The following is a 22,729-nucleotide window of genomic DNA, read 5'->3' on the forward strand; positions in this document are numbered from 1 at the left end:
TTTTTTTCCTATCAGGCTGCAGTAACTACTGAAGACATTAAACTATGGCTTGTCCTGTGTTTATCATTGTCACTGCATAAGTCCCATCTGTCTGTTGATCCAGTTTGTCAGTAGATAAAGACAATGGCAAAGTGCACAGAGCGTAAAGCATGAGGCGACCGGTGACGTCAAAGCAGAGCCGAAAGTGTCCCACCGACAGTGAAACCAACTAGAAAAGGCTGCCCTCTGCTGCTGAAAGCATGCTACTCTTCTCCTGTCACCACCCGGCCCTGCTGCCCTGCTACAGGAACCCTTGGCAACTTTATACAATAATTAGCATGGGTGTGATGAGACACTCAGCTCACAAGACAAGACGAGACACGAGACTGGGTTCACGAGAACGAGACAAGATTTTAACACTATTTTAAAGAAAACCTGAATGAAAGTGCTCATATTATGCTTTTTGGCTTTTTCCCTTTCCTTTATTGTGTTATATATCTTTCTTGTGCACGTTATAGCTTTACAAAGTGAAAAAGCCCAAAGTCCACCCCAAAGGGACTTACCATCTGTGAACCATGAATTCACAGAATTCACACCGCACACAGCTTGTTATATTAGTGTACATTTTGGCCTCAGGGACTTTAAATAATAGGCTACTACTATAGGATCAAGGAAACACACATGCAAGACAATCTTTCCTTTGTATCTTTTTATACTAGTTCTACCGATTTTCTTTCTTATTGATGGTGATATTGAGGAAGGCACAGCCCAAACTGTAGTAAAAAAACAATCAATTTTCATCAATTAGTTGATTTACAGAACATTTTAAAGTGCTCATATTATGCTTTTTGGCTATTCCCTTTCCTTTATTGTGTTATATATCTTTTTGTGCACGTTACAGCTTTACAAAGTGAAAAAGCCCAAAGTCCACCCCAAAGGGACTTACCATCTCCAACAGAAAACACTGTTTACAAACTGCTCCAAACAGCTCTATTGTAGTCCAGCCTTTACTTCAGAGACAAACGTGGTCACTTTGTAACACACGTTATAATGCTCACCTAGCTGCTAGCGTGGCACGCCCTCATACTCTGCTTCTGACTGGGTAGTAGTCCTTACCTAGGTACTGCGCATGTGCGACTCCCAACAAAGATTGAACAGAAGTCTGATGCCTCACTCTGTAGCTAAAACAGAGAGCTCAACACACAGGGTGAAAAGAGGAGCTGCAGCAATGTGCAGTTGTTATTTAACCATGTAAACCTATGCTTATATAACCTCTAAATACAATTATGAACCTGAAAATGAGCATAATATGAGCACTTTAAGAAATATGACTAGAAAAATTGTCTTTTCTCAGAGAACCAAGGTTACAACATAAACCAAGCGTTTCATTGCAGCAGTAAACAAGGAAGTGGGCTGCTCTTGTATTGATTTCTGACCATTTTAAGACGAACGGAGACCATTTCTCTTTGTCATATATCATTTATGACATTTATTTATTCATTACATCATATCATTAAAAGTAAAGATAGGTTTTGCTTTCTGCTTCCGACTCATTTAAAAAAAAAAGACACAGAAAGAGAGCAATCTGCGCGAGTCAGAGCCACGCTGAACTGCACGCTGCAGTCCGTGTGTGCGTGTGTGTCGGGGGCACGAGAGAGAGCGGCCGTACCCTCTAACGTTCTAACGCTGGGTTTTACCGGCAGCTTTGTTCAATTGTAACTCCGCTACTGCTCTGCAAAAATGAACTCAGAGTCAACTTTGGCGAATGGACAGGGGATCTTCTATGCTAATTTAGAGGTCCAAGCCAGATGTATGATAAGTCTAACCAGGTCAGAGTTCATCTACTGGCGGCTGCTCTGCACTTGTGACCGACATTGCGAGACAATTTTTACCTCAACGAGAAGTCTCATCACATTTTAATCTCACGACATCTCGTCACACCTCTAATAATTAGCATAACATTTGAGATTTCATTAAATCAAATTCAAGATGATCAGGATTTAGATTTCTCAATTTCAGCCAGGGCTCCAACAAATCCAACCAGCCCTTCCTAACACATAAATGAAAACACCTGCTCAGTATTTAAGTAATTGCGAGCATCAGGTAAAGTTATTGATCCAAAATGTTGTCTAAAAAAGTTTATGAACCTCAAAACCACGCCGCATGTACCGTATGTTCCTCCTCTCTCCTCATTCTCCTGACTCCACCCTCCCCTGATACAGTAACACATGCAACCGGCCCTCTGTCTGATACCTGCAGAGTGATCCATAGAGTGGATTCCTGGGCCACCAGAAGAAAACAGATTGCTTCCACTGGTGTTACTGGTGGTTTTGTTTTCCACACCAAATAGGCCCGAACTCTTCTGGGTGTCCATAGCTGAACCCATCCCAGTCTGGCCGACAGTGGAGCTCATACTGGTCTGGAACGGTGGCAGGCTGGACCCCGTGGTCCCTCCCATCCCAGACTGAGAAACGCCTGATGGAGAGACAGAGACACATCACCAACAGACATCTGGCTCGATGAAAATGGTACATACTGCTGCTTTATACACTAAATACATACGGCTTGCTGTTTTTTCTTTAAAATGTATTCTGAGGAAGCTGTAATAATAGTGGTGAGACCAGGTAATAGCTAGGGATTGGGGGGAATCAATACAGCCTAGTATCACAATATTTTCCGTGGCACTTCTGTATCGATACACAGGTGCCAAGAATCGATCTTTTATTATATAAATTGCACATTACAATTTAATGTTTTGGTACTAGAATAATAAAATGAATTGCTTTTTCAGCCCACTAGATGGAAAATTGAAGTGAGATGAATAAATAGATGTTGACAAAGTTTTCCTTTGGGGACATAATGTGAAGTTGGAAAAAGGGTAATAAATCGCAATATATTGCAGAATATCGCAATATGTTTAAAATCGCAATAACATCATATTGTGACAATAGTATCGTGATAATATTGAATCGTGGGGCCTCTGGCGATTCCCACCTCTAGTAATAGCATTATATCCAGCCTGAAGAGGGTAAAGTTATGTATTATAATTTGTGATACTGTACTAGTTTCAACAATACTAATAACTAATTGTTATTAATACGTCTAAGCATTAGCTAACAATGTTACAGCTACTATATGTAGACTTTGAAAATGTCCGATTAGCACACCCAGCAGTGGTATCAAAGACCGCCGGCCAGTTGCACTAATTTTGATGATGAACATTTGACACCCACTGCATATGTGTTGTGTGCAGTTTAAGGCACAAAAACAACTTTTAATGTTGATCTCATAAACATGAGATCAACATTAACTCACAAACTCATTATGGTTTGTTTTCTGCCCCACAGATCTGATTGATGACGTTGCTCAGAAGTCTATAGAACCTGGAAACTGTCTTTGAAATGTATATGTGCATATGTTTATGTTTAATATGAAGATGATGATAATGATGATAAACAGACAGGGATGTGCTATTAATGATTATGATTAATGACTCAAAGCAATTTGTAATTAAAAAGAAAAACTGTTAAAGTTCCAAAATGGTTTTGATTTTGTGATATTGGGAAAAAATTGTTTGTCCCAGCCCTACAAGCAGACAACAAAGAAAACAAAAGGTGAGCGTGCGTGGTATAAGCAGGTGTTTGGCCATAACTGAGAGATCAATAACAGACTGATGAAGAGAATATATACAGATTAGAGCTGAAGATCTTTGCCCGAACCCGACGGGACCCAACGCACATTTGAATAATGTCGGGCTGTAAACGGGTTTGAGCTTTTAAAAAGCTGTCAATCAAAATGTACTTGTCGGGCTCGGGCCGAATTCTGTCGGGCTCGGGCCTTGTCGGGCCGAACTTTTAAGGCCCGATTACAGCTCTACCTCAGATTAGTGGAGCGTAAGAACCAACAGTGCTGAACAACTAAAGAGTAGCAGCTTGCATCAAAGGTTAATGTTTTTATTGTTTACCCTCCTGGTTATTTTTGCACCAAATGTCTCATTAATTACAAAACCTTTTAGCCGCTGCACTTGCATGTCACTAGATAATGTTTTTACAACAAAATGAACACGACAATAAAACATCTACAGCTATAGCGTAAAAGCTAAAAACTCATGAAGCCAGAGCCAGACTACACCATATTTAGGCTCAATTTTCTAAAATTAAATTACACGTTTTAACCACCAATTTCAGCCAAATTAGTTCATAGCTTTTCACACATTCAGTATCGCCAGGTACAAACAGAGAGGAGCAGTAACATGACATCCTTCTAAGTCTGTAGTCAGAGGTAAAAATGACACAGGAGGTGAAAATGTAAAGTGGACCTAGAATAGGGCTGGGCGATATGGAGAAAATCAAATATCATGATATTCTTTGACCAGATACCGCAACGATATTGTAGTGTTGACTATTGGTGCTTTCACAAAATATTTACACAATGAGATTTTTGATAAATAATCATCAGTAATGTGGATATAATGACTAAGTGGGTAAAGGCAAATAATAGAACAGTTACAACAATCTGGTAAGTTCAGAACATGACATCACTTTACTGTAATGCAGCCTTTAAAACCAGGAAAAGACAACACTTATGTCATATTAAGATATTACGATATCCAAAATCTAAGACGATATCTAGTCTCATATCACGATATCGATATAATATCGATATATTGCCCAGCTCTAACCTAGAAATGAGTCAGGCGTGCTTTGGTCCTTTGTCTTGCTCCATTGATCTGTCCTCCCACCCATCATAGGACCTGAAAGAGAGAGAGAGAGAGAGAAAGAAAGAGAGAGAGAGAGAGAGCGCGCGAGAGAGAGAGAGAGAGAGAGAGAGAGAGAGAGAGGGAGAGAGAGAGAAAGAGAGAAAGATAGAGAGAAATGGAGGAGTGAACAATGAGGGGAAAATGGGAGAATCAGAAAGGACAGTGGGGCCAGAGAGCCAGAGAGAGAGAGAGAGTCAAAATGAGTGGGAGGAAGTGAATGACCAGGAGAGATGCGGAGCAGAATAAAATGAACCAGCGGGATAGAACATAAAAACAAATGCTAATGTTAGACTTTGGAAGTATTCAAATGTGTGCATGCAGTATGTAAAAGGTAAACGGAAACAAAAATGCCATAATATTTTGTTGTTGTTGTTGCCATTTTAGACATGTCACAGTAGGAAAAGCATAGGTGTAAATAACAAAATGAATAATGTCCCATTGCTGTTTAAGTTTCAGGGTCCTGGTACACTGGCATGGCTTACCGGGACACCTGAATAGAACGGAGCCATACTACCGTTATTGGTGACATCTGTGGTTTTCCTACTCTGACAAGTACAAAAGGAGCAACTTGTGGCATAGAAACAAAGCAGAACAAGCAATAGAATGAAGGTTGATGGTGACTTGCATGTTCCTCCTCTTCTTTACTGTCTAACACTATAGACACTGCCTTGGCGTACTTCTAACACTCAACAGGTTTACCTACAGCGTGTCATTTTGTTGTATATATTGTATTGATGTAATGATAGCAGATGGAAATGATAACTGACTATTTTTTTTAAATACTTTTCTTAAAAACGGCACAACCATGAGCGCTCAATATGTTTTTGTTGAGGATTGTGTAAGAAAGCATGCTCGTTTTCGTATTCGCAGTGACCACACGAAGAATGTGACAACGTCCTTATGTTGTGGCATCTATAGTTTTTTTGTACCCAAATGTAAAGAGAGATTTTAAGCTTTTACTTGTGAAAATACATTTAACACATGGAAAGCTGTGCCCAGAAGTGTCGTAACTGGAAAGTGTTGTTTTCGGACTGATTTAGAGGGGGAACTACAGCTCCCATGGGCCTCTGCAACAAACAAAAAAAACTACTCAAACATCTGTGCAAACTACTTCCATACTAAAGTGGGAAAACTGTGTGATAAATAACTAGCACGCCCTCCACCCTCACCGGACAGGTAGTCAGAGCTGAAGGCAGACTGTCCTGGTGGGTCTTGGCGTCCCCCTGATGACATCATGGATGACATCATCCCTGGACCTAAAGGAGACAAAAAGCATTATCAGCATCATCGATCAACAAACAGACAAATCACAGATTAGCTTGTTATTCCGTCAAGCTTTTCATTCCCCAAAAACACATATATTTCCAGGTTTGACATGTCTGAAATGAACTAACATTTAAACCCAAAGATGAATGACCTAGGTGTTTCTGACAAAAACATGCTGCACCCTGCAGGCTTTTTTTTACTCCACATATTGAGACGGACTGAAAACTGCACCTGAATCTGTCACTCTGCTCTTTCACACAATCACACAGATCTCGCTTCCCAAAACCAGCCTGTTAGTGTGTATGTGTGTTGCGTGCGTGCGTGTGTGTGTGTGTGTGTGTGTGTGTGTGTGTTGTGTACATATTTTGACAGTGAGGCAAGCAGACACAACACGTCGCTGAAGGGACTATCACCATGGTTACACAAGGAAAGGACAAAAGCATCTGCGGCTCCCTACGCTTGCTGTCGGAGGATGTGTCTTAAATAATCAATGCTTATGTGGCACTAGCTGAGGCACACAAACACACACACACAGACACAGACAGACAGACACACACAGACACACACACACACAGACACACACACACACACACACACACACACACGCACTCGATTGGGTTTATGCAAGCAAGCAGAAAACACCCAATCAGGAAATTAAAAATATCTAAAAATGAATGATGGAGGTTGAGTTATTTAGTGATTGGCAGCACTGAAGGGGTTGGAGGCGGGAAGGAGGATCGCTGAGAGAAAGGAGATTTGGAAGAGAGAGTTTTAGGTTGTAGGGGGATTTGGGGTAAAGCTGCACACACACATATATACACTATTGCTAAATACTATATATAAAATACTGTATATGTTTGATGTTACTGTAAGGTAAGGAAGGTAGAGGAAGCAGTAGGAGAGGAGTTAAGTGCGGTTGTATAATAAAATAAATCAAACGGGTGATCCATTGACTAAAGTAAAGATGTGCACTGCTGGCACCATTACATCCCATTAAGCAGACATATATAAAACCTTTTATTATTATAACAATAAAAGTATGTTACCAACTAAATAATAAATTTTTTTACTGCGTCAGGGGTCATTACATGATCAAATTTAGCTACACATAAGCACTATCACATTTAACATTCAAAAGCTATGACAAAACAAGTTCAGAAACCTGATCAATATTTATGTAATATTAGGAAATGAAATGAACCCGTCAACAAAAACTGACTAGAAATGCTCTTTTTTAATGAAAAAAATACCATACCATCAGTGGTGGAAGAAGCATTGACATCCTTAAATCAGCCCATAAAGGGGAACTACACCCAATCTTAAAAAATGCAAACATGTTATTTCTATGGTCTACAACAATGCTAAAATTGATAATAATAATCATAGCTGTCAGATAAATGTAGTGGAGTGAGTACAATAGTTAGTATAAACTATCTCAAATTGTACCTAAGTACAATATTTGAGTTGATGCACCAAGTTACGAGCATTGACCTCCCCTTTTCACTGGCTCTAAATGTTTATCAGCTATCAACATCCGCTATTTCCTGTTGGAATACTTATCAATAAATACTATCTTCATCTACTTAATTCATTTTAATGAAGTACAGTCGGATCAAGTATAATGTGGTAATTTTCTTTCCCATGCATTAGCCTGCTGGTGCTACATAGCAAAAATGATCTGTCCGTGGTCCTGAAATAGCAGGGGGAAGATAGATGGTAAGGCCTACAACATAAACTCTGAGGGACATACTGTATCAGGTATAACTAACTCCTACTGAGACACACACACACACACACACACACACACACACACACACACACACACACACACACACACACACACACACACACACACACACACACACACAGACGTGATTGTTCATTGTGGAGCTAATAAGATGTCACTGTTCTAAAGACATGCAGTGGTCTACACTCAGGCTGAAAACCTGTTTTTTACTAAATTCAGGAGGAATAAGGACACAAATTTTGGCACTGGGCCAATATCAGTGAAATGGTGGATATCATCAATAATTAACAAGCTTAGGCACACTGGATTTAGGGTTAGGGTTAGGGTTAGTTGAGTGCAAGGGTGTTTCATTAGGGCTGTATCTATAAAGGTAAGGCATCCATGGATTGCTGAATTTACATCCACCTGAAACTAAACACACACACACACACACACACACACACACACACACACAATCAGGAAATTAAAAATATTTAAAAATGAATGGTGGAGGTTGAACTTCTTTGTGATTGGCAGCATTGAAGGGTTTGGAGGCAGGAAGGAGGATCGCTGAGAGAAACGAGATTTAGAAGAGACAGACAGACACACACACACACACACACACACACACACACACACACACACACACACAACTGATGAGTCATTCTTGACAGAATGCCACAAGATTCTTTTCTTTCTCTCTCCTCCTTATCGATCACTCTTCAGCTGCTCTTTCTGAGTCATGTCTGTTTCCCCTCATCATTGTCATACTGTACTTTCACTCAACATCTCTTTGTGTTCCTTGTTTTGCATTCTCTACTTTTTGCATACAAAATGTTGCGGGATCTAAAGCTTAAAAGAGCATTTCAGTTTCAGTCCATATTTGTTTAAAGGTGCCACAATCAGTTTAAGTATTACTGTAATTCATCATTACCACATTAAGTTTGATTACTTATAGCATTACAATACACACAAATTAATGAATATTAGAAGCCTCTACTGCCCTCTACATTGCACTTCACATACACCACCCAGTTCCTCCATGATATTAGGGTTGTGCCAATGGACGATGATGGCTGGCCAACATCACGATGGAGAGCCACTATCGTGATGCCACGCGCCCCACCCTGTCAGACACACACTAATCCTGGTCGCGGGCGCTGGACGGGAAATCGACAAGTGCGTCGGTCTTAAACTAGCAAAGACACTTGCGTCGGGCTTTGCGTCGGGCTTTGCGCTGTGCTGCGCAGGGTGCAAGATGGGCCCCTTAAGTGGAAGCTACTTTTTTCCCCTCTATCTGCTCTACTCTCTCTACCTGCTAGTAACGTTGGACACAGCGGTCTCGAGCGAGAGAGAAAAAAGCTTTAACGTGGAACGCTATCACACTTTCCTTTCTCCCCTCATTGGACTAAGTTTGTCGACACTACTGTGTGCGTGCATCAATAAGTAAGTCTGATGTCCTGTAGGTACGGGACGATGTTATACAGGATTTATGAATGTACGTTAGAAACAGTAGGTTAATTCACGAGGGTGCTATTTTATGTGTGAGCTAATATTGCGCATCAGTTCATGTGCACAAGTTATGTTTCTGTTTATTGAATGCGTTTTTCAGTGCAAACATAACCAAGAATGTATTTTAATCTCAGTAATGATGGTATATTAGGTTATTACTGTCGCTCTGTTGAAGGCAAACATCTCACTGTGCTGTCGTTACGCAGATCACGGACATCTGATTGACTTTACTGCACCGTAGTTAGCTAAGTGAAAGTAGGTCAAGTTGTAAAAAACTGCCCCTACCAGCCCCCCCGACGACGATATCATCGTCCATCGCCATGTTTTACTGTGAGCATCGTCAACTGCCAATTTAGGGGACATCGCCCAACCCTACATGATATTTAACATTTTCAGGAAATACAAGAAAACAAATGATGCCACAATGTGAAGCAGCACTTATGGTAGCATCATCTTTGTGACAGAGCCCAACCAATGAAGGCCTTGAGTTTAATTTAGAGGAAATAATGGCAATATTGGTCCAAAAAAATTGCATTTACATATTTTACTCAAATCATTTAGCCCTAGTTTATGGGAAATATAGCCTTACATTTCAGAGACACTGTCTACATAACACTAGCACTATGTTAGCAACATGTACATACAAGTGGGAAATAGACAAAAGGCAAAATCCCTTCACTTTTTGCTCTTGTTCTTTTTCTCTCTCAGACATCCCCAGGAACACACCCACACACAGGGACACACTGTATGTGTGTGCAGCCACAGTCAGAACCCAGACAGTCCTCTGAGGACAGCAGCCAGTATCTAGCCCCTTCAAGCACCTTCTTTTTTTTAAGCGTAATTTTTATGGCATTTCTACATCACTAGACTGGAAGCTCTTTTAAACACACAGCCAGGACAAACAAGTGAAAATATACAAGTGGGGAACCACCACAAAAATAGCTGTTATTGCATAGTGTAAAGAGTTACAGTTTGATGGGCTCGCCACTGTGCATGACACTGACAGAGTTGTACTTTCACATCATTGCTTAGAACATATTACACTGCCTTGTTTGGTAAGATCCAAAGTTATTTTATTAATTTTTTTCGAAATCGCAATATGTACTAGTGTCATATCCAAATCGGAGGTAGGGTGCAATATTTGTTAAAGGCAAAATATGTGTCAAAACCTACAAATCGTATCCTACAGACTAAAGAAAAAATCTTTGTTTGGTACAAATCCTCGCAAGAATCACACTATAAACATTTAAAAAATATATATATTTTAATATTTTTCAATGAAAATCAGCATAAAGATACAAAAATGATTCCCTCCAATATCGTGAATCATATCGCAATCGCAATATCAGTCAAAACAATCGCAATGAGATATTTTTCACATATCGTGCAGCCCCAGTTAAGTCATCTTCAATAGTATAGAAAGGAAGGAAAAATTGATAAAAAGAAGTATGGGCCAGACATGGTGTGTGTGTGTGTGTGTGTGTGTGTGTGTGTGTGTGCTTTACAAAGGGTGCAGATGCAGATAGAAGACTTGAGTGCATCCGAAAGGTTGTTTTCACAGTGCCATTGTCAGTTAAGTACACAGGCAACATATTTTAGAATGGATACTATTTTCTACTTACGTAACACTATATTTGACAAAACAACATGTGCTTTGGAAGAAATGTTCCTTTCCTGAAACCTTAGAGGCCAGTGTTGATGTTGTTTGTATGCACAAGATAGTGTCTTTCTTGTATTTAAAAGTGGCCCTTTAAGTCATTAACCACTAGTTTAAGGTGATGATTCATCTCAGCTTCACCCCACTCTAATTGCTCAGGTCATTTGGGTTCATACATTTCCCTTAAAACGCAGAATGTTGTTCTAGTTGTTTGCTGCCTGCGGGACCTTTCTCTCACACACACACACACACACACACACACACACACACACACACACACACAGACACACACACACTCTCAGCAGGTGGGAAAAAATGACGAGACTGCACATTGAGCGTCCATACTGTTGAGGATGTTAATGAGGCATCAAAGAAAAGTCCCCAATTGCTTTGCCTGAGGAATATATTGTTGACCGAAAAGCAAATTAAAAAACACATCAATGTTGCACTGGGTGACATTTATGGAAATGCAATACTAAATTGTTGGAGTATCCCTTTAAGGGTGCATAGCCACATAGCCCCTAACTCATCCATTTCTTGTCAGAGGTCAGAGTGCTGGGTTGTCTGCTGTGCAGTGCCTCTGAAGCGGTTTGGGGCTTGCTGAAGGGCTTTTTGCGATGATGTACCATATACTGTGGTGGTACCAAGGCTGACCCAAGTTGCACTTCAGCTCACAGCAAGAGGACAGCTTTCTACAGGATGGTAGTCAGCCTTTAGGCAAACCTGCTGCCTCTATATTTAAATAAACATATCAGGGGTCAGTTACAGATGGGCAACAAGGTCAATATGAAATAGTTCTATTTACTTTAAATGTTGTGCTCATATCAGTATTCTCGGTGCATGATTTATGTTTTGCAACGATTTCTATTTTGGTCCTCACCTCCATCCTTCTTACTGCTTTTCTGTCTGTTACTGCCATTTGTCACCAGGCAACAGTGATCTCATTACCCCCATGAATGATGCAGATGTTTTGACCTTTACATGTAATTGCAGAGCAATCATTTGGCTAATCAGTGTAATAGGCCTGCTGAAAATGCAAGGCAGGTTACAGTTTTCCTCTAATCTGATAAGTGATGTCTAGTTTGAACTTATCAATACTCAAAGGAGCTGTAACAGACACGAGGAGACTAATCCATAGTCATAGATCTTGATATTGTGGCTTTAAAGGTGCTGTAGGTAGGATTGTAAAGATCCAGGACTTTGAATTTGAACATCGACAACTTCTCAGTCCCTCCCCCCTTTCAGCTAAAGGCCAAACCGGTCTCCTAAGCCCCTCCCCCCACAAGGGAGAATGAATGCGTAGTGCAAATCACACTACAGGCTGTAGGTGGTGCCAGAGGAGCCAGCTTTTTTTTAAATTACCTGCTTCATTCATGTAGCTCTACTGGAACATAGGGTCAGTTTCAGCAAATATGACAGAAAGTTAGTTTTATAAGTCTTACCTACTGCACCTTTAAAGTTAAGGAAGCAGGTTCCGACAATAATTCACGTCTTCTTTTAGTATCTTCCCACACGTTACGGAAGGCTGCTAATTTTCCAAAAGCAGATTGTGGTTGTAGGTTGCGGTTTTGTCTAAGGGAACACTTGAAAAACTGTACACCTTTAACAGTTCCCTTTGTTTAGATATTTTTCTCCAAAATATGTAAAACAAAATTAAAAACCATAATTTCAAATCCCATCGTTCTCTATCACAATCTCCTGATGCTATCACATCCTCGCAGGCCTGTCCCTGCTCCCTGCTTCCAGTTTCACGCAGCCAATATTAGCGTGTGTATGTTGCTAATGCTAAAGTATATCTCTACACGCCAAGGACAAGGTAAGGTTAATGTCAAACTACAGCATCCCATCCTCAGTCACAGCTGTCAGTATCTCTGGAGAGAGACAAGCACTTAGAGTGAGGGAGAGGGGGGAGGGCTGAAAAGTAAGCGAGGGATGAGGAAGGCACTGGGTAGCAAAGAGATGGAAAATGTTTTTCAATGAAAAGAGATATATTCTAAACATCCATCTATTATTGTCACATTAATTGTTTGAGGACGGTGTTACTGCTGTAAAGAAATACAATCAACGTGGAAATGGCGGGATTAAAAACAGATACATTTCTAATAAAAACCCCAGTGTTTCCTAACCTGACACGCCAGATGGTTTGTTAACCATTGTTGTTTTGAACGAACAGTCGCCTCTCCGTGTCCTGACACACACCTAAACCAAGCTTAGCCCTAGCAGCCAGTAGCTCCTCACAGGATGCTGATTGGTCCAAACCAGAAACAAACGCATTACTTGAAAGACAAGATGGGTAAGGGATGAGGGGAGGTGGGAAGAGACAAAGCAGGGGGTGCAGAGGAGGAGAGAAGATACATTGGATGTATTATTGTTTAGACCCTTACCCTTTACTAGAAATAAAGTGAATGACGCAGAACAGAATAATCATCTAATAGAGAAAAGCAAGAGAGAGGTATGACATCAGAGCACGAGCGAATGAAATGATGGAAACAGAACAGAGGGAGGCAGAGGGAAAAGTAAATGATTCTCTCCTCTGGGTGCAGATTCTACTGTGGTCCTGATGAGCATCAATAGCACATCAACACACTCCAGATGCGCTGTAATAATGGTGCAAAACCATGGCCATTGAATACATGATGCAAATCCTGTTGCTGTGAATGACTGTGGAACAGGTGTTACCTCTGGGGGTACTGCTTTTCCTCCGAGCCATCCAACACAAGCCAGGTTTCCATCCCCATGTAGTGCAAATTCTAAACTAAATCTAAAAAAAGAAAAATCTAATTTATGTGTGTTTCCTGGATCTTGTTTTCCATGGGGAACTTTGACTTTGCCACTGTGTGTCTAATGTTACTGTGTATAGTGCTGTTTATAGACATTAAAGGATAACTACACTCTCAAATTCTGCTAGAACCCTCTCTCGTAGCATATTTAAAAAAAAAAAAATGAAACAGGGAGCAACTGGGTCTTTTTCTTGCCATTGTTCTTATCAGTATTAATGACATTATACTCATCAATTACCTTTGGTGAGTTAAATGTTATCACGAATGATAGAAATGACATTAAATTTGTATGGTTAAGACACAATGTAATATACAGAATTGTCCTTTCATTTCTAATCCCAATATGTTACATTATAACTGATACTACAGGTCATGAATTAAAAGCTAGAACCATTTACACTACAACTCTACACAGCTCAGAGCCTCTGTCTGTCTCAGTTGTCCTGGATGTCAGATGGGCTCAGTGTTGGACTCCAGAGGTGCTGTAAAAGCTTCAGTTACATCCTACTCATCTGCTGAACTCAGCACACTGACACACACGTCCTCATTATTGGCAGTGACAGCCAAGGTGTGTGTGTGTGTGTGATGACCTCACCAGAACTGCATGTGTGTGGAGCTGCTGGTATTGATGCACTCGACTGTACCGCAGTCACATGTCGACTGCAGTGTCTGGTACTGTAACACACACACACACACAAATGCAGACTCATGCATCCAGGAATGCAAAAAACAATGCCTCAGATACACACACATGCTACTACTACTGCAGAGTGACTGTCTTACACACACACACACACACACACACACACACACACACACACACACACACACACGCACGCACACACACACACACACACACACACACACACACACACACACACACACACACACACACACACACACACACACACACACACACACACACCTTCTTTCTCTCCCCCCTGTATGACCACACATTCGTACAGTGAAAGTACACACACTGCAGGGATGTGTTCTCATGCCTCAGCAAACACAGCTCCTTCCTTCCCGGCTTGATAGAAATACTAGCAGACTGCAGTATAACTTTACCTTTATTGTGCTGCTCCGTAAGCCCACAGTCTACTACATTTCATGCTGGCTTAATTTAAACCTGGATGATCCTAAACCCAGGGTCAATAAAATTTAAAATATGATTAAAAAAGAAAAACTTTTCTTTTAAAAAGGTATCCTGAGGGGCGGCCTCTAGCTCACCCAGTAAGAGCGTTCGCCCCATGTTGGCTGAGTCCTGCAGCGGCGTGGGTGCGAATCCGACCCCCTGCCCTTTGCTGCATCTTATCCCCCATCTCTCTCCCCCTTTCTGGTCTATCCACTGTCAATAAAGGGAAAATGCCCCAAAAAATAATCTTTAAAAAAAAAAAAAAAAAAAAGGTACCCTGAGTGCTACCCAGTACAAGTAAATTAAGTGAAAAGGCCATTTTTGTCTGGTATAACTGTAATATCGTAACACACTCTCTCTTTGAAATCTCAGCGCTTACTCAGCCAAGTAATGAGTCCTTCATACAGCAACCTTATTACCTATTTAAATACCTGTACTAAATGCAAATATTTTAAAAGGTAAGCTACACACAAACTTTTAACAAGCTGCATGTTTAAACCAGGGATGGTGGCAAAATGTTCATGCCTATCAAACCAGTAGATAACTTTTGCGTTCAGCACTTCAGTCACAGCGATGACCGTTTTGTCAGTATTAGTATCATTCATGGTACACCTCCAGGATTGACAGATTCTTACGTCGCTAGGGCCGGTTACCAAATTCACTACTTTTTAGGCACCGACCGAATTGCCTCTAAAGTATCGAGTATCAAAAAATGCCTCGTCATTCAATACCCAATTTCAATACCTAAGGAGTAAATCTCATCAGTGTCAGTGAGCCAATAAGCATGCAGCATGCTTCTACCAAGATCTAATAATGCTGGTCATTGGCTGTCTAATGTTACTTGTCGTAGAGGCAGGGACGAAAAACTCTACGTTACGCACAGAGACAGGGCTCACATAGTAGGAGCTGAAAATTAAATATAAGGAATCTTGCCGTTATGTGTAATGTTGTTTAGGAACCAGTATCCAAGTCAAGGTATTGGTATCGATACCAGTACCGGTATTGATACCAATACCTTGACTTCGATACTGGTGCCCAGTCCAACACGTCGCAACTCAAAATTCTACTCAACCACTTCAAACTTACAGCAAGAGAAACTGCTTGATTTTTGAGCCATACTGTAGGTGCTGTGCACAAGGAAGAAAAAGGTGGCAGAACTAAAGGTTTGCCCTCACTGACACTGAGGACAGATGAGCTTTTGGTTTCCCATTCAGTTCACATAGCAGGAGCCAGGTCTATTACAGCCCTTCATCACAGCTGAGGCCTCAAATGACTTCACAGCGTCCACATTATTAACACTAAAATGAAAGGAAAAGCACAACACTTCCCACTACAGGATTCAGTAGATTTCTTTGATTGGTGATTGATTGATTCTGACATGTACCCTTACCATCCAACTACATATGCAAATATGTCAGTCTGGCGAGTAATGTCAGAAATATTTTATATTGATAGATACCATTTTCCACCTGCTTTCATAACATATTACTGTTCATTGTAATGGATTATTGTTGTACTTTCATAGCCAACAGACACACATTCTGCCTTTCTGTCCTCTATTGTCTGCATTTGGGAACGTTCCCTGTTGCCTCGCACTCACACCTGCGTGACACGTACTACATTCTACACTACATTATATACTGTGTTTGCTACAGCACACCTGTATTATTCATTTAAGTTTGACAGTAGGCTGTGGATAACACATCCTTGAGTTTACCAATTGTACTGTAGGTCTGAGCAGGATTTTATCTGAAGTAAACTGATAGAGTTACATACAGCGCTGTGCATTTGAACAAATAGCATTTATTTCATATTAACTATCCATTATCAGGGTTCTTCCTCCTAGCTTTGAAAGGGTTCTCTAAGCTGAATGAAGGCTACGAACAAATTCTACTGGAAAGATAAAACTGTATACTCATACATAATAAGAAACACATGGGTCTTGCAGCACCCAAAATTCAACTCTCTCACACCATTATTACCTGAAACAGAGCCGCTGTCCTACCTGATGGGAGACCACCTGCTTTTGAGCTCATGATATAAATTAAACAGCATTTAAAATTCATCCAGCTACAATTAGTATGGTACAAAATATGTAAACAAAACCAACTTTTCCTTTACCAACATTTGGAAGGAAACAGTCAGACATTCAGGGACAACATTTACACGAAATGGATGATGAAAATCCTACACAGACTTACAAGAGTACTCCACTGATTTAGCATTGCACTCCCTTTACCATTGTCGTTCAAAGTCAAAACCTGGTGCCTACATTACCCACAATGTAGTCTATATCGACAACGTTTCATTTCCGGGATTGTTCAGGTGCCGCTGGAAATTCCACCGCCCAAGACGATTGTGATTGGTTTAAAAAAGTGCGAATAAACCAGAGCAAGTTTTTCCTCCATCCCGGAATATCCCAGACCAACGATCCGGGTGATGTAGCAGCGACAGCGGCATCAACGGGTTGCTGCGCTTCAGTGGCCATAATGTTGAATGTAAACAAAAAGCTGCTTGCCGTCGCTGCGCTATCGTCATCGTGTAAAGCCCACCTCAATGGTTGTGATTGGTGCCTCGATTTGGAAAAATTGGAAATGGGCTTGAATGGGCTCTTGGCCAGACGGACTTGCAGAGCAAATCTCAAATTTGCCGGAAGTTCGTCAGGGTTTTCCCAGGCTAGCGCTGTGGAGGTGGGTCTGACAATTCAAGACTACGTTTTAATAGACCAAGAATTTGAATTTGAGTTGCTACTGCCTCTAACTGAAGGAATGCAGCTGACACTAACTCAACAGGCACCGCTAGAAGCATCCCAGTGCGGCTCTGTTATGTGGCTGGGTTGTCAGAACATCTAGCCAAGTCACTTCGAGTCTTCAAGTCACAGGGACACTTTCCACAAACTGCCTTCAGATCTCTGCTGGCACACCCTAAAGTAGTGAAGCTTCATGAGCAATTTTCTTTACTTTTTTAACCCACTAGATACATAGAATAAAAGTAAGTTGGCCCAGAATTGATCATTGAGGGGTCCTACATTGGTCCCTGTGTTAATGTGTTATCACATGTGAGTCTGTGGTGCAATGTGTAGTTGAATAAAAGTGTTTGATATGAAAACATTTGAGAAACCATGTGTTAAAACATCTGCTGTCAGCACAGCGTCTTCCCCATCCATACAGCACATACAGAACATAGCCCACAGGCCTTTATAGTCACCAGTGTTTTAGATCAGTCACACACACACACACACACACACACACACACACACACACACACACACACACACACAGCCGGAGGACGTGTGCCTGCTTTTGGAGATCATACCAGCTGTACATGGGCATGTCAAAGACTATGTGAAATGATACGACAGCCTGATAGTTTATCATAAAGGATTAAAATAAACATGCACGCAACTCTGTTTGATGTGCCATCTGTGTTTAGCGACGTAAATATCAAACCAATCAACAAGATCGTATCTATTTCTGGATCCATTTCGCAATATCCGTTTTCCATCCATAACCTTTATGCCATTACATTACAGTAGCATATTGAATCTGGAATTGGTAATAATGTATATAAACTAGGGGTGGAGGATCTAGGAACTAGGGGTACGGTATGGTATTGCAATATTTTCTGTGGCAAAACTGTATCGATACACAGACGCCAAGTATCAATCTTTTATATAAATTGAACATTAGAATGTAACTTTTTGTGACAATTCCATTTTGCAGCAATAAAGGCTGTATCAGCAAAACCCTTAAGTTTACTGAATTGAGCAACAGCGTGTTTAATAGCTTATTGCAAATTTAAATTTGTAAGAGAAAATATGTTATTTCGTCTTTCAACAGATACATAGCCTCGCTTTAATGTGAAAAATATGGAAGAACTTTATGAAAGTGAAGCACTATATCACGAGAGAATTTGACCAACGTGTCCATCTACAAGTGCCATGAATAAGAGTTGCTGCCAAACTCTGGTTCCCTACAGCTCTGGACTGACAGCTAGACAGGTTAACACTAATTTGACCAGAACGTGCCACTGGCTGGGTGCTGATTGTGTGTGTGTGTATATATATGTGTGTGTGTGTGTGTGTGTGTGTGTGTGTGTGTGTGTGTGTGTGTGTGTGTGTGTGTGTGTGTGTGTGTGTGTGTGTATGGTAATGATGCTAATACAGCACAGTCTCCAGGCTGACACAGTGTAACAATGACAGGAAAAGAGAAAGACGGAGAGGACGGGTGGAACAGAGACTGAAAGAAAGAGAAAGCAAATAAATAAATAGGTTATAGGGGAAAAGAAATCGGGAAATCAGTCAAGATTAGGCCTAAAAGACACAAAAAAGGCAGAGAAATAAAGAGAACAAGCCTGATAAAGATAAAGACAAAGTAAGACAGTCAGCTAATTTAGGTCTAGACAGGGTTGGCCAAAGTGTCGAGGCAATTACACTTAATCTTCAAAGCACGCACGCACGCACACACCCGTAGGAGGATCCCTGATGGCCCTGATACATAGACTACAATCTGAGGAGCTTGCAGTGTCTGTACTCTGTGCAGTGATATGAAAAAAAAGAAGTCCATGATCATTATTGGACTGCTGTTGACTATAACTATTATTGAAATCACATGATCCCTTTATTTCAACCATTTAAATTTAACCAAAGGCTAAAACCTCTTTCAATATGCGGTGCCCTAAATTGTTAAAAATAACACTAAATATTAACACATCATACTGTAACAACCAGGGGAATATTATGAAAGCAGTGTATGTTAAAGCTTTAGTGCTTTAGAGCTAGTTATATTAACGAACGTCCGTTACATTCAAGCCGTTGCCAAATGAGTTGATACAAAGCTAATTAAGACTATCAGCTCCACACAACTCTCTCTGGATTTCTCAGTATGACTATGTTCAGAAGATTGTGTCGTCCGGCGACTTTCGTGCGCAGAAACTCGAGTGAAGATAATGACCTCTTCTGAAGAGTCCATCATGTTTTTTTAATCCTCCGTGTCCTCCTTGGCTACTAGGAACTGTGTGGAGGAGGGGTGGGGGTGAAGCGCGATCACGGAAGGCTTGTGTCATGTGGATGCACCGACATAATTGTTGTCATTACTTAGAATTCCTCATGGGGGGTGGCAGAAACTACGCACTATAGCTTTAAATGTGACATGAATAAATGATCCCTGCTGTACATTATAATTATGCATAGGTGATAATTGATTTTGGCGGCTATAAACTGTGCCCAGCAAACTCAAAGCTGTGGTAGGCACGTAAAAACTACTGGTGTCCCTTGTTAGCACACATAACTCCCCCTTGCCATTGAGGTGAACAACCTTCTCTATATTAATCCATGTCTCTGTGTGTCTACAGGGCTTTTGTGTCTGCTCTATTTAACTCTCCAGCCTAGACAACTCCTTTATTTTCCATCTTATGTCTTTTTTACTCAAATCCTCCAGTACGCTCTTATCTATATTACTTCTCTCTTAATCTCGCAGCTCTGCCCTCTTCTTCTGCCTGGCATCCATTTATTGTTCATTTCATTCGTACACAGAGCATATCCTATCTTTATAGTAGGGCTGTTAATCGATTAAAAAATGTAATCTAATTAATTACGTACTCTGTGATTAATTAATTGCATACATAATTTTTGCCCGGTGCCTTAGCGGTGCGTGAACCAATACTTTTTAAGAAAGTCAAAAAAAAAAGAAAAATAAAGAAGGGTACTAAACAACAGTCGGCGACATTAAAGAACGGCTTGTTTATTGCTAGGCCATATGGTCAAAATTAAATGATTTAATAATAATGTAATAACTATAACAATAACTTATTCCACAAGTAAATTGCTGTTGAATGATAAAAACAACCACCAGATGGGAAAAGGGCATTTAACAATAACTGTGAATGCACCACGAGGCTGTAGGTTATCAGTTTCATTGAACGCACCGTCTGTGTTTTTCTGACAACGACAGCTGCAGACTGTTACATCCCGGTGTTGAATCCTCTACAGTAAAACGCAGACAAACTTTACACCGTTTAGCGTTAGTTGTCAGTATTGTAACCGTGTTTAATCCAGCTACTAGCTAGCGGTAGGCTAATGTTAGCTGCTGTTGAGTATAGTGTTAACTAGTAAGCATCACGTGCAGCGATGTTTCTGTTGCCTATAACGTCCATTTTCAGAGAATCCGAGAGAAGCGCAGACATATCAGTGGTACCGAAATGAGGCGCCGAAATCCGCGTTGCTATTCGGTCCGGTAGATACAGGTTGTTAAGGCACCGGTGCCGTATTAGCACCGGATTTTGCACCAACCCTATTCAGGAAGAAGATCTGTATAAGTAAATGTTCCAATCCATGATCCAGGCAGCGCATTCTCAGCTCCCTCCTTCATTTTACAGTCAAATGGTGGCTATAACGGCTCAAACGTCAATATGGAATGGATTAATCTGCGTTATTCTTTCTAACGTTATTTTTTCTCAGATTAATTAATCGAAATTAACGCATTATTTTGACAGCCCTACTTTATAGGTGTTATTTGTTCACTGCTGCCACTTATAGTCACACTGTACTTATTTATGTTCATAGTGTATGTATGTTGACACTACACTACAATCTTTTTAACCTAATCTTACTTGTAACCTAATCTCATTTACTTCTACTTAACGTTTTTATTTATTTATTATTGTAGCCATGTTACTTTATACACTATATTTTGTTACACTTATTTTACCTTGAATTTGACTGTGAGCAACTGCAACACAGTCAATCAATCAATAAAGTATTCTGATTCTGATGTATCTGTTTCTAAACTCTACAACCACTATGGAATACTTAAATACACAAATAGTAACATTTTCAGGAAATTTTTGAATTGAACTCAAACAATTGAATTATTTGCCTCGTTTCAAGGACCTAGTTACTGAAAATAAAAAAAAATAAATAAAAACCAGGTTATAGCTACAGTATATGTGCTTGGGACTGTGCTAAGGCAGTGGAGACTGAAGAGGTGGGGCTTATTAAATGGGGCTATCTTAGCTACTAATATCACAAACTTAATCACAGTTAAACAAAATTTTAACGGAAACATTTCAGTTCACCACTGAGATCCATCAGCCTCCAGACACACACATATTTATCTACAGCTGCTGACAGAAATATGATGAGAAACATCATCCTAAATATATTTGTGGATCAAATTTGAGAAAACAATTACTCATCAAATGAGTATTTTCATTCTTAAAAAAGTGCATCTCACCAATTTTACACATAAAGGTCAGTTTACTGGTCATAAGGGATATGACTTTGGAAAAAGTAATGCGTACATATATCTACCAAAAGTAAGTGCACTGTAATTGGTATGTATGCCACGTATTTATTATTGAATGCCGCTGTATAAGACCACAAAGATAAACACAGGGCTTTCAAGCTGGGGGTGCAGAGTTCGTGTCCCGGATAAAGTTGAGAGGAAAACACAAGACTTTCACCCAGGAAACAGGTATTTGTGTCAATCTTGTCACAATCTTTTTTTCAAATCTTAACTAGTAGTTTTGGTGCCTAAACTTAACTGTCATCGCCGCATGCGACCACCTTTTGTTGACTGTAAAAGAGAAGCTAAACTTAACTTGTGACCATTCGGCTAAACTTTGTCATGTGACCGACGGTGATTGCTGTAATTTCGTACGATCTCATACGAATTGTTGTGCATGAGTTTTCGTATATGATATCGTATGAACCTGTTCATGAGAATGCATTGATCTCTGCCAGATTGTTTACGAGTGAAATCCTAATTATCATAAGACATAAATGCAGATGTGTGTTTTGGCAGGTTGGCACTAAATTCTAAGGTGGGTGTATGAACTTTAAAATACTTGACAACATTTTGCTAAAGCTAAAATATGGCTGGTTATTATGACTGGTACTTACGGAAGGTGTAAGCAG

General features: G+C 40.3%; 1 protein-coding gene and 1 long non-coding RNA gene across 7 annotated transcripts in view; both read right to left on the minus strand.

Moving 5' to 3' along the window:
- Positions 1-22,729, minus strand: part of map4l (microtubule associated protein 4 like) — a 105,197-nt gene that overhangs the window by 57,127 nt on the left and 25,341 nt on the right. For 5 of the 6 annotated variants that reach the window (XM_036004882.1, XM_031287547.2, XM_036004881.1 and 2 more), the window contains exons 3-5: positions 5,908-5,994; positions 4,661-4,732; positions 2,233-2,454 (exon numbers count right to left, since the gene is read on the minus strand). In XM_036004882.1, coding sequence (XP_035860775.1) covers positions 2,233-2,454; positions 4,661-4,732; positions 5,908-5,994 — 381 coding nt within the window. The remainder of the gene's footprint in view (positions 1-2,232; positions 2,455-4,660; positions 4,733-5,907; positions 5,995-22,729) is intronic. The other variant, XM_036004880.1, reaches the window with a different exon arrangement.
- Positions 8,984-20,975, minus strand: LOC116041640. The gene is made up of 3 exons (XR_004102991.2): positions 20,962-20,975; positions 20,130-20,132; positions 8,984-9,517 (listed from the first exon to the last, which is right to left on the minus strand). It is a non-coding gene; the product is annotated as an uncharacterized LOC116041640 (long non-coding RNA).

The sequence above is a fragment of the Sander lucioperca genome, chromosome 9 (assembly GCF_008315115.2).
Source record: "Sander lucioperca isolate FBNREF2018 chromosome 9, SLUC_FBN_1.2, whole genome shotgun sequence".
Taxonomy (NCBI): domain Eukaryota; kingdom Metazoa; phylum Chordata; class Actinopteri; order Perciformes; family Percidae; genus Sander; species Sander lucioperca.